Source organism: Desmodus rotundus, chromosome 9, assembly GCF_022682495.2.
Source record: "Desmodus rotundus isolate HL8 chromosome 9, HLdesRot8A.1, whole genome shotgun sequence".
NCBI classification, from domain to species: Eukaryota; Metazoa; Chordata; class Mammalia; order Chiroptera; family Phyllostomidae; genus Desmodus; species Desmodus rotundus.
The window spans coordinates 40,649,923-40,661,396 of NC_071395.1; the positions used below are offsets into that span (position 1 = coordinate 40,649,923).

At 53.9% G+C, this 11,474-nt stretch overlaps 1 protein-coding gene across 3 annotated transcripts; it reads right to left on the reverse strand.

The window, feature by feature from the left end:
- Window positions 1–451: 451 nt before the first annotated feature.
- On the reverse strand, window positions 452–8,034 carry GTF2F1 (general transcription factor IIF subunit 1). 3 transcript variants are annotated; one of them, XM_024569178.4, is made up of 12 exons: window positions 7,633–8,034; window positions 7,508–7,554; window positions 6,890–6,962; window positions 5,307–5,500; window positions 4,130–4,300; window positions 2,641–2,825; window positions 1,904–2,057; window positions 1,647–1,825; window positions 1,451–1,524; window positions 1,225–1,363; window positions 905–1,022; window positions 452–814 (listed from the first exon to the last, which is right to left on the reverse strand). In XM_024569178.4, the coding sequence occupies exons 1-12, from the start codon at window positions 7,642–7,644 to the stop codon at window positions 610–612; spliced, it is 1,551 nt and encodes a 516-aa protein (XP_024424946.1). In that variant the 5' UTR covers window positions 7,645–8,034; the 3' UTR covers window positions 452–609. The 3 variants fall into 3 exon arrangements, with proteins under 3 accessions (XP_024424946.1, XP_024424945.1, XP_045058562.1); XM_024569177.4 differs by having other exon boundaries at window positions 1,647–1,828; window positions 7,633–8,032; XM_045202627.3 differs by lacking the exon at window positions 6,890–6,962 and having other exon boundaries at window positions 1,647–1,828; window positions 7,633–8,031.
- Between the last annotated feature and the right edge of the window lie 3,440 nt (window positions 8,035–11,474).

Here is an 11,474-nt window from a genome sequence, read left to right on the forward strand (position 1 = left end):
GGGACACCTGGTAGGAGCAAAGGCAAAAACCATCTAGAAGGACTGGACTGCAAAGTAGACCATCCGCGAGTCCCACGGACGGAGCCCCCAGCTGGCCTCCAGTTCCCGCATCTGACACTGCAAAGCAATTGATCAGAGAGTCACCAGTAGGTAGAACAGGATGCCAGTGAGCTTCAGGTGCTAATGTGTGTGACAGAAACTGTAAGACAAGATGCTGAAAATGGAAATGTGAAAGGATGAAAAACATTAAGGGCAAAACACTCAACACAAACCAGCTGATCTGAAAAAGAAACCAAGTACTTAGTGGGTTGCTGGTGGATGAACCGCACCCCACAAAGGCAGAGGCAGAACTGAAGAACTCACCCCAAGTATGAAGTAAGTTCTAAGAGACACCTAAAGATTCCACAGGAGGGGAGGGGAGAACGAGAGAAGTAAATTGAGGAGAACGCAGTTTAGGTTTTTCCGTACTTTTTAATGCTGCTCCTGGGAGTCAGGGAGCAGGGAGACAGACGGGCAGTTGGACCCATGGCAGTGAGTGTGAATTCAAGGACCCAGGAACTTCTGGCCACTAGAGCTCATTTACTGGGCAGAAGGGTGGGGGCCGGCCCCTCACTCTTTGAGGGAGAAGTGCATCTTGTCGTTGATCATCTTGCGCTCAGGGTTGAGGCGCTTGAGGATCTGGGCAAGCACATTCACTGTCTGCTCGCTGCTCAGCCCCGTCTTCTTGGTCTGGAACTTCTTCAGCAGGTCCTTGGTGGTCATGGGCTTCCGTGTCAGGTAGCGGCGCACAGCATCCTCAGTCACCTGTACATCCCTGAGGAGCCCCGTGGAGATCGGGGAGGTGAGTGGGAGGCCCTCCCTGCTAGCAAGCCACATCCTGCCCCTGCTGTCCTCGCCAACTTACCCGCTGCTGGGGGTGGACTTCCCAGACTGGGGCTGAGGGGTGGACTTCCCAGACAGGCTCTGGGACCCAGTGTCCAGCCGCAACCGCTTGGCTGCCGCCGTCTCATTTGTCCGCTTTCCTGTGGGAGCAGAGGCAGGGCCAAGTAATAGAACTGAGAGGCTGGACCTGTCAGGGGGACCCCAGGCTGGGTGGCACCTGGATTATGGGTAAGAGGGGCTCGGGGGCAGATAGGTATCTGCCCCTGACCTGGCCTCAGATCCTGACAGAACAGAACAAGAACAGAAGTTAAGAGGTCATGCTGGGACAGAAAGTCCGCTCACCCTGCTCCAGCTTGCTGGCAGCAGCCCGAAGGGTGGAGGAGGTATTGCCGCTCTCTGTGCTGGGTGTGCCTGGCCGGCTATTGCCCCTCGAACTGCCCCCTGACGGCTTCCGCTCCCTCTTGGGGGGCGTCTTCTTTTTCTGCAAATTTCAGGGTTGGGGATGCTGGTCTAGAGACAGACAGCAAGGCTGACCCCCCTCCCCCTGACCCTGGGGACGGGGCCTTACAGCCATGAAGAGGGCTGAGGAGGCCTCGCTGTCGATGTCACTCTCTTCTGAGCTGTCAGACTCATCACTGCTGTCTGTATGGGGCCAAAGAAGGGATGTCAGGACCACCGACACCTGTGCCCACCCTCAGCTCTAGCTCAGATGAGGGGGTCTGGGAGGGAGAAGGGGAGGCCAGAGCCTCGAAAGCCAAGCCTACCTCTCCTCCGTTTCTTCTCTTGTGGTGTGGGTGCCTTCTTCTCCTCCTCCTCCTCCTTGTCCTCCTCAGGTGGCTTCTCTTCCTCGCTCTCCTCGCTGCTTTCACTCTGCTCATCGACGCCCTTGGGGCCCTCCTCCTGCTGGGTGACCTTGGGCTTGCCCTCCAGCTCTTCCTGAGAGCTGCTGTAAGACAGAGGACAAGTGAGCACTTCCTCCAGGCTGGCCCAGGGTCTCACACCAGTGTCCTGCCCGCCTCACCTGGAGCCGTCAGACATGTAGTCCACCTCCTGGCCCTCGAAGTCCCCGTCGTCGCTGTCTTCAAAGGCCTCATCATCTGACCCCTTCTTCTTCTTCTTCTTCCGGCCCCCCTTAGTTATTGGCGCCTTCTTCTTAGCCTTGGGGGCTTTGCCACCTGCAGAAGTGGAGCACTCATCATGATTTGTATATTTGATGACACTGGCACGTCTCAGGGGTCCTTGACAATGGGGGTAGGGAGGCGGAGCGGGAGAGGCCCAGGGCTACACAATTCTTAGAGATGGCAAAGGGCTTGCCTAGGACTGCACTTCTTGTGTGCAGGCCAGCCAATCCGGGATCTATACCCCTGGCCACACCCTTTCTCTAATCTCACACTCAGGGCCACTGTCCCTTGCCCTAATCACCCTTGGACCCCAGGGCCCACTGGAATTACTCAAACTGGCAAACCCTAAGTGATCTGCCTGCTCTGTGTTTCCCTTGGAAACTCCAATAAATGGTGTGGCCAAGTCTTTCCATCACTCATTTCTGCCTCCTCCCCACTCACGTGCTTCCCCAAGCGGCCCTGCACGGCGTGCTGTGCCTGCCTCTCATCTCCCAGTAAAAACTGCACCTAAACTTTTTTTCAATGGCATTAACCATTCTGTGTTGTCACTCAGCCACCTTTTTAAAGACCAAGGCACAACTCAGGCAGTTGTGCCGACGCCCCCCAGCCACCAGGGCGGGGCTCTGCCCAAGCTCACCCTCCTCGCCACTGGCCTCGCTGTCATCAGACGACATCTCTAGGTCATCCTCTAGGTCATGGATGCGCAGCTCGCTGGCCTTCTTGCGGCCACGCTTGTCCTTCTCCTCATCCTCCTCATCCTGGTCCTGGTCCTTGAGCCGCCGCTGCTGCATGATGCTGAAGTGGTTCAGGACTTTGTTCCTCCTGTGGGCAGGGGTGGGGGGACAACAGGCCTGGCTCCAGGGCCCTCCCCAGGAGCCAGGGGTCTTTCCTGCACCTCCCTGGGTGTTCGCCTGGGAACTCCAGACATGACTGAGGTGATAGGAGGGATGCTTTGACCCCAGGGGACGCACACACAGCATGAAACACCATGGAATTGCACGGGGAGAGCTGACCCCGAGCCCCTCAAGAAGGTGTTGGTATGGGGTTGGCATCCCGGCACCTCTCTCAGCTCAAGAGCAATCTCAGACCCACACCAAGACACATCATAATTAAAATGGCAAAGGTTAAAGATAAAGAGAGAATCTTAAAAGCATCTAGAGTTATCTACAAGAGAGCTCCCATAAGACTGTCAGCTGATTTCTCAACAGAAACATTTCAGGCTAGAAGGGATTGGCAAGATCCCTTGCTTGCTGGGTAAAGTAGTTTTGCTTGTAGGTCCTTGCTTTTCATTATTCAAAGTGATAAAAAGCAAGGACCTACAACCAAAACTACTTTACCCAGCAAGGCTATCGTTTAAAATGAAAGGTGAAATAGAGAGCTTCCCAGACAAGAAAAAGCTAAAGGAGTTTATTACCACCAAACCAGTATTAAAAGAAATGTTAAAGGGTCCTGAAAAAGAAAGAAGGAAGGAGGGGGAGGGCAGGGGAAGAAACAACAGAAGAACACAGTTACAAAGAATAAAAATAAGGGCGTACCTATCACTAATCACTTTAGATGTAAATGTTGTAAATGCTCCAGTCAAAAAACATAGGGTAGCAGAAGGGTGAGAAAACAAGGCCCAGGACGTACACGCTGTCTGCAACAGACTCACCTCAGAACAAAAGATACACACAGGCTACAAGCAAATGGAAGTGAAAAAAAAAAAGCTGGGGTAGTAATACTTATATCAGACAAAAGAGACTTCAAAACAAAGGCCATAACAGGACCAATCTCAGGCAAGACACCCGCAGTTGATCCAGCCATGGACCTCCTGCCTGGGGGAACCCAAGGCACCCAGGGACGCTGTGCCTGCTCTGCCAGTTTGTGCCTGGTCACCACCTCCTGAGCTCTCACAGGACCTTGTGCACTCCCGATGGTTTGGTGTCTGTCACCCCACTGGACTGGGAGCTCCCTGAGGACCTGGTGGGCTCTGGCTTGGTCACCAATGACCAAGCACAGCACCCAGTCAGGCACAAAGTTGTGGTGACCTACCTCACTTCCAATTACTCTGGCTCCCTGCTGGGGAAGCCGGGAGATGACACGGTCTGCATTCTCCCTCCCTCCCAGCCCTGCCCAGGCTCACTCACCTCTCCCATTCCTCCTCAGCCTCCTCGGCAGTGAGGGTACGGTGCCGAGCCAGCGGCGTGAAGTTGTACCAGTTGTGCACCGGGAAAGCCTCGAAGGCCCCATCGGGGCACTGGGTGAAGATATAGTAGGACGTGTTCTCTGTCACACCTCCCTTCTTTATACCTCTGAACCTGCAAAGAGCCATGGTCACAGCCTGGCCAGAGGGGCCAGCCCTGACTATGCCCGAGCCAAATCAGTCTGGGAGGCCCTGGGCTAGCCCTTGGACTGTCTGAGCCTTGATTTCCAAACCTGGAAAGCAGGGCCAATGCTCCCTACCCTGAAGAGTGGGCTCAGGGCTCCCACAGTGTATACATCATGGTCCTTTCTGGAAGGAACATGTTAGATTAGCCGTGAAGAGCTCAGGCCCTACAGTCAGACGCCTCTGATGTGCCTCCAGACTCCTCCTCGGGCCTGAGCCACTGCCAGCCTCCACCTGGCCTCCACCCTCACACTCTTCCCCCACAAAAGTCCAGGCAATCTTGAAGAGTGCCTCTTCCCTGCCTCTCACCTTCCAGATGGCCCCTTGCTGTACATGAACTGGGCAGGTGCCTGGGCTTTCTGCATCCTGGCCCTTAGAGCTCCTATAGAAGCACCAGCTCAGTTCATCTTTAAAAATAAAACCCCATGCCCTGGCTGGTGTGGCTCAATCGGTTGGAGTGTTATCCCGTAAACCAAAAGCTCTTGGGTTTGATTCCTGGTCAGAACATGTACAAGAGGCAACTGATCAAAAGTTTCTCTCTCTAAAATCAATAAGCATGTCCTTGGGTGAGGATTAAAAAATAGTAACATAGCCCTGACCAGTGTTGGCTCAGTGAGTTGGACACTGTGCTGCAAACTGAAAGGTCCCTGGTTGATTCCTGGTCAGGGCACATGCCTGGTCCCCAGCTGGGGGCATGCGAGAGGCAACTGATCGATGTTCCTCTCCCTTTCTTTGTCTCTCCCTTCCCCTCTCTCTAAAATAAGTAAATCTTTAAAAATAAGAATAATAAATAATATAAAATAAAAATAAACCCTACAAGGGAGGACATGCGGTCACCCATGCTGTGCATATGGGGCGTACAAGTTCAGAGAGAGCACCTTGCAGAGTGAGGGCATGCGGGAGGATGAGGGTAGGCACCTGCTGTCATCATTACCTACCTCCTGCCTGATTTGCCATTGACTCGGAGCAGCCAGGGCTGGTCCTCAGGCCGGAACTCCTTGAGGACAATGCCGTACTTCTTCCTCCGAGCTTCCTCCCGAAGCTTTCGGTTGAACTCGCTGCCTGCACCTGACTCGGGCATCTCTTCTTCTTGGTAAATCTTCTTGTTGCTCAGGTCTCGCTCTAGTCGGGCCTGGGGGGAAAGAGTGGGGGATGCAGGAAGCAAAACCCCTCATCAGGGTGCCCGTCTTTTGCTCAAGCTGTGCCCCTCCCCCAAGACCACCCTGTACTCTCCCCAAGCTGAGTTACAGACACTCCAAGCCAACTTCCTACTTGGCAAAAAAAAAGGTAAAAAGTTGGCACTCGGTGAATGAAGGGATGTGAGCAAGCTTTGTTCTATGTCTATTTGTGCAACTTTTCAAAAGTTTGAAATTGCTTCCAAATGAAAATTTTAAAACAGAAACAGTAAAAAACATACAAACAAACAGCCCTGGCTGGTGTAGTAGCTCAGTGGACTGAGTGCCTGCGAACCAAAGGGTCGCTGGTTGGATCCCCAGTCAGGGCACATGCCTGGGCTGCAGGCCAGGTCACCAGTAGGGGGCATGTGAGAGGCGACCACACAGCTATGTTTCCCTCTCTTTCTCCTTCCCTTCCTCTCTCTCTAAAAATAAATAAAATCTTTAAAAAACACAAAAACAAGAAAGTAAGATCAGAGTGGTGGTAAAACAAAAAACCCCCAGCTGCTTGGATCTGGCCTTCTTCTCTCTCTGCACTCGACTCCGGACTGCCTACAGTCCAGTCATTTCTTATCACTTGCCTGCTCAAAGCCCCACCTTCGCTCACTGGGACCAGCACTGTTGCCTCCCCCCTCCCTGCTTCACCTGTCCTTGGCGCCCACAGCAGTGAGATCACTTCACAACATCCCTGTTTAAAATCCTTAATGGCTTCTGCTACAGACTGAATGTTTGTGTCTCCATCACAAAATGCTTATGTTGAAACCTCACCCCCAGTGGGATGGTATCTGGGGGTGGGGCCTTTGGGCGGTGATTAGGTCATGAGGGTGGAGCCCACATAAAAAAGGACCCCAGAAAAGTCCCTCTAGGACACTTCAAGAAGACTGGTATGTCTATGAACCAGAAAGCAGGTCTCACCAGACACCGGATCTGCTGGTGCCTTGACCTTGGACTTCCAGCCTCCTGAACGGGGAGCAGGAAGTGTCTGTGGCTTCTGTGGCATTCTCTTACAGCAGCCCCCCGGGGCTGAGACAGCCTCCAAAGCCCTTTCCAGAGCCTCTGACGATGGGGGCTCTGAGACCCCCTGTAGGGTGCAGGCTCCCCCCTTGCCCAGATAAATGTAGGCCAAAAATGCCTGTCGAAGGGTACAATGTCTAAATACTCTCCTTTCAAGAAAAGGCCTCCTGCAGGGCCTGACAAATCTCACTCAGAGCCCAGCAGCTCAACCTGGACCTCAGTCACCATTTACCTCCACCAGGGTAACTCTGAGGAAACTAAGTCTTAGTTATTACTATTGCAGCCACAAGGTCCACAGTCGGGTTCTCGTCCCCCTCAGAACCGGGACTTACCTGATTCCAAGTAGCAAAGTTGACTTTATCAGCCGCGTTGAAGGCCATGATGTTATATTTTTTGGGTGTATTTCTGAAATGGTCAGGCACAGGCAGTGCTTGGTCAATCTATCATTCAACAACCCCCCCGGGGTTCAGCCCTTTGTAGCAGGCAACGCTGAGCTGAGGACCCTTGAAACACCCCAGAAGCTCCCAGTCTGTCAGGAAAGCCAGATGCATACGCCGAACCCCATGCAGAAAAATGGACAAAGATTGAGGACTCAGCCCTAGGCAGGATGGGGGCAAGCAGGGAATGCTTCCTGGAGGAGGAAAATAATGGAACTGGACTTGGGGATCAACAAGAATCCACCAGCAGAGTGACAGCTGGGGAAAGGGCATTCCTGGCAGGGGGAATGCTACGCCACGGGCTGCATCGAATTGCGTATTAAGGTACTCATTCATTCATTCCGTTCAAAAAACGGTGACGCCCCATCGGCTCAGCTCCAGACCTGCCTTCAGGTCGCTGCCAATCTGGAGGGCGAATCACGGGCATGCTTGGCTCGTCTAAAGGCCCTTAAAAGTTTTAATCCCTTTTGGGGGCAGGGGCAGGAGGCAGTGGGAGGTGGGTTAGAGACTTACTTGGGAACTCGAACGACATACTCAGTGACATTCTGGCTGCTGGGGCCCTGCGGGAAGAGAAAGCAGGATGGTGAGTGAGGGCTGCAAAAGCCGATGGGGGCCCCTGAACACCGCCTCATACTCACGAGGGCCGCCATGGCCAAGGGTCGGTGGTTCGGGTCTGGTCCAATCCGGGTCCGTTTTAGTCTCTCCTGAGGTCCGCGACCCTCAGACCGAGGAAAGCTGCCCTCGCGGTGAAGGGTCTTTGGCCCCGATCCAGAGCGCGCAAGTTCGAAACGCCACCGATCCTGACTACAACTACTCGGAAGCGCGTCTGGGTCGGCCTGCTCTCTCAGGGGCCGCTCCTAACACGTCTGCGCCTGCGCCTAACCTGGAAGCGAAGCTCTCCTGCAGACCGCCTCACCACGGCAGCCTCCTTCTCCGCCCCGGGCCCCTCACTGAGCGTTTCACGGGAGTGAGCCAGTCCGAGTCTCAGCTAAAAGTCTGCTAGCGCTCACGCATCCGACCACTGCTTTACGCAGCGCGGCTGAACTAAACTGATGTACGGACACGCCCTCCGTGGCCGGAACTGACAGAGGCCGCGGGGCATCCTGGGAGGGGAGGGAGAAACTACCCCTCATACACTTGGAGCCTGTGCACGCACCTCTCCACTCCGGAAGTGAGTTCCAGGAGGCTGCGTCACCATAGCAACCGAGGCTTCACTTGCGCTGATCCCCCGCGGCTGCACTGGTATCTCCTTGGAGTTCATTTCTTCTCCCAGCCCCGGGGGTTCCCCATCATCTTGCTAAAGGATTGGGCCAGGGACCCACGTGATGTTGAGCGGAGCCGGGATGGGTCAGGACCTGAGCGGAGATGGGGCGCTACCACCCCACAGGCCGTTGGCTGGATGCGCCTGTGCAAATCCAAGCTGCTGCACATGGGCAGGCCCCTGAGGCATCAGGAGAAGGGTAACATCGCAGGGGTGACAGGTTTACTGGGGGAAAGGGAAGGAGGCTGTGAAGGGCAGGAGGGAGACACAGGTATCCCACCTCACTTGACCAGGTGTGCACTTGCTCCTTGCCCATACCATAGTAATGAGCATGCTCCCAGAGCAGTCATTCAGTTTTCCAGTTGAGCGCCTGCTGTGCTGGTTCAGGATGCCCCACGATGACTGTGTCAAACCAGCTCCTGGTTCTCTTGGAGATTACAATGTCGTCGAGGAGACAGTCTCAGGAAATGGTGCCTACAACTCAGGAGATGTCACAGGAAAAGCACAGTGGCTCTGAGGGCTCAGGAAAGAGAGGAGGTTTAAATTGGGCCCTGCAGGATGTATAGGAGTTGGCTAAGCAAAGGCAGGGGAAAGCAAGACACCAAAATTGCACCATAAACTACAACACCCCATAGATGTGTCCGGTAGTTGTAGATATTAGCTTACTCTTTACTCATTACTGTATGTCAGGAACTCTAAACTTCTAGAAATGCAAGGACGAGTGAGACAGAAAGTTCCTGCCCTCATGTAGTACAGTGGCTGGGAGGCAAAAAAAAGAAAGGTAAACAGGCGAAGTCATCACTGATCATGGCCATTGCTGTAGAGGAATTGGGTTCCCACACAGGGAGTGATGGGTGAGCTTTGACCTGAAGGGAGTGAGGCAGGGATTTCCCAGATAGAGGGAACAGCAGTGGAGGGAATGAGCTGGCAAGTTCAAGGGACAGAAAGGAGGCCAGGAGCTGCTGGGGCTGCACCAGAGTGAAGGAAGGGGAAGGTGGTATGGATGAGTCTGAAGGATGGGCAAGTCCCTGCCCCTATCTGAGCTTCAGTTTCCTCAACTGTAAAATGGGATGACAGTTTTGTGACACTTGAAGGAGATGCCACATGCAAGGAACCTAGTCTGCTCAGGTGCACATCCTCTTCCACAAAACCCACAGCAGCACTGATGGTTGCCATGCCTGGGTATACCACTGGGCCTACGTATGCACCCTCAGATACCATCCTAGGGCAAAAGTGGGTATGCCAGCAGACCTGTGTCCAGTGTCCCCAGGGATGCGCACTGAGCTACAGACACAATCACATCAGTGCCATTGACCTACAGGCACCAACCCCTGTCCTTCCCTGGGCATCTCCCCCCCACCCATCATCTTTGTGATGGGCAGCCCAGGCTGTGGCAAAGGGACGCATGCCAGAACACGGCGACTAAGTATGGGTTCTGCCACGTGGGGCTGGGCCAACCGCTGCCGCAGGGTTCCTAACACAGCACCCAGTGGGACCAGAAAATCCATGACAGCATGCTGCAGGGGTGCCCACAGTGAGAGTTCATGGGTGCAGGGGCAAAGGGAAGAAGGGGGTACATTAGGACAAACTTCCTGGATAGGCCCCATGGAAGCTGAGGAGCCCAGAAGGCTGTGGCTCCCCGCCTGGCCGCTGTTTTGTTTCCCTATGCCTCTGTGTCCTCATCTGTGAAATGCGAGAGCAGCTGGACCCACAGCAGGAGTCTGTGGTGAAGGTCAGATGACCTTCTTCAGTGCTTGGTGGATTTCCTGACTCTTAAGAAGGCAATAAAATTAGCTAGTATTTATTATTCCCTTTGTGACCTTGGGCACATACATCATTGTCCCCTTCTCTGTACCTGTTTCCTCCCCTATAAAATGAAGGCCACCCCAGGATGAACCTATAAGGTGGTAGTGATGAGTAAAAGACCCAGCCAGCCTGGCACGTGGCAGACATTCACCCAGCAGGCAGTCACTGGGCCCGCTCCTCAGAAATGCTTCTTGAGGCCTCCGGGCATCAGAGCAGACTCAAACTCTTAGGTATTGGGTGGGGCAGCTGCCCCCCGAATTCACCTGCAGTCCAGACTGAGGAAGAGAGATTGCCAAGGTGACTGTGTAGGTGAGGGCCTCTGGGCACTGATCTAACCACCCCTTTTCTTCCTAGGGTATCATCCTAGCTCTGGTCAAAGAACGTGCTGCCCTGCCCAGAGAGCCAGGGTGTCCTCATCAAGGGCTTCCCCTGGGGAGCTGAAGCAAGTCAAGGAGTTTGAGTTCATTGTGAGTGACCCAAATGTGTACGAAGGTGCAAGGCATTACGCCATTCTTCCCTCCCCACCATGGCTGGAGATCTGAATGGGTGAGACTTGGGAGAAGAGATGACCAGAGGGAAATGGAGTTTTGTATTATCAAAGGACAGTCTGGTTGTTGGAAGCATCTAGATCCTGGGTGAATAGCTAAAGAGCTCTATGAGCGCAGGGACAATGTCATTTTAATATCTCCCTGTGCATTTTCCTGCCCACTGAGTAGCAGGGGGTTTAGCAGCATCTCTGGGCCATAAAGATGGAATACAATTCTTCATCTGTTTATCCCACCACTTCTGTTTGCCCACCTCTATTCGTTCACCTGTTTATTCCCCAGATAGTCTTTGAGAACAAGCCCTGTCCAGGGGAGTCCGTGAGACAGACTCTGCACTGTGCCTGCTCTCAGGATGCCAACACCCAGAGCAGTGACGGACTAAAAATTTCTGGTCGCGGTCATTGCAGTGAGGAACATAAGGCAGAATGACGTCCTGGAGGGATGCTATTTCAGTTTGGGTGGTCCAGGTGGCCCCCATGAAGAAGGGATATTGGAGAGCTGAGTGATGATGGAGGAGCTAACTAGTGCTGGGCAAGTTGGAGTGAATTTCTTCAGGTTATTTTTATACTTTATGAAAAGGCCCACCTGGGCACCTGAACATCAAGGACTTGGAAGAGCAGGAGCAGGAAGAGAGAAACTGAGGCAGGCTATAGGCTTCCAGGCTTTTGCTGGATTCCAGTTGAAATGTCTTCGAAGAAGTCCAGGCTGAAATCAAACAAAGGTTGCTGGCCCTGGACAGCTGCCCCCAGAGCGAGTGGGGCCCAGCCCTTGGTTTGCGCCTCCACTGGAGCATTTCCGGGCTTCTCTTCCTTCGTCAGCCCTGGGCCAGCGGCCGCCCCAAAGTAGGCTCCTGGGGGCCCCAAATGCC

What these genes read in the sequence shown, in the direction of transcription:
- GTF2F1 (XM_024569177.4), bottom strand. An exon ending in AATGGCAAATCAGGCAGGAG is followed by an intron (nt 4,301 to 5,306) that starts GTAGGTAATGAT and finishes GGCTCTTTGCAG; the next exon opens with GTTCAGAGGTATAAAGAAGG. An exon ending in TGCCAGCAAGCTGGAGCAGG is followed by an intron (nt 1,023 to 1,224) that starts GTGAGCGGACTT and finishes CTGCTCCCACAG; the next exon opens with GAAAGCGGACAAATGAGACG.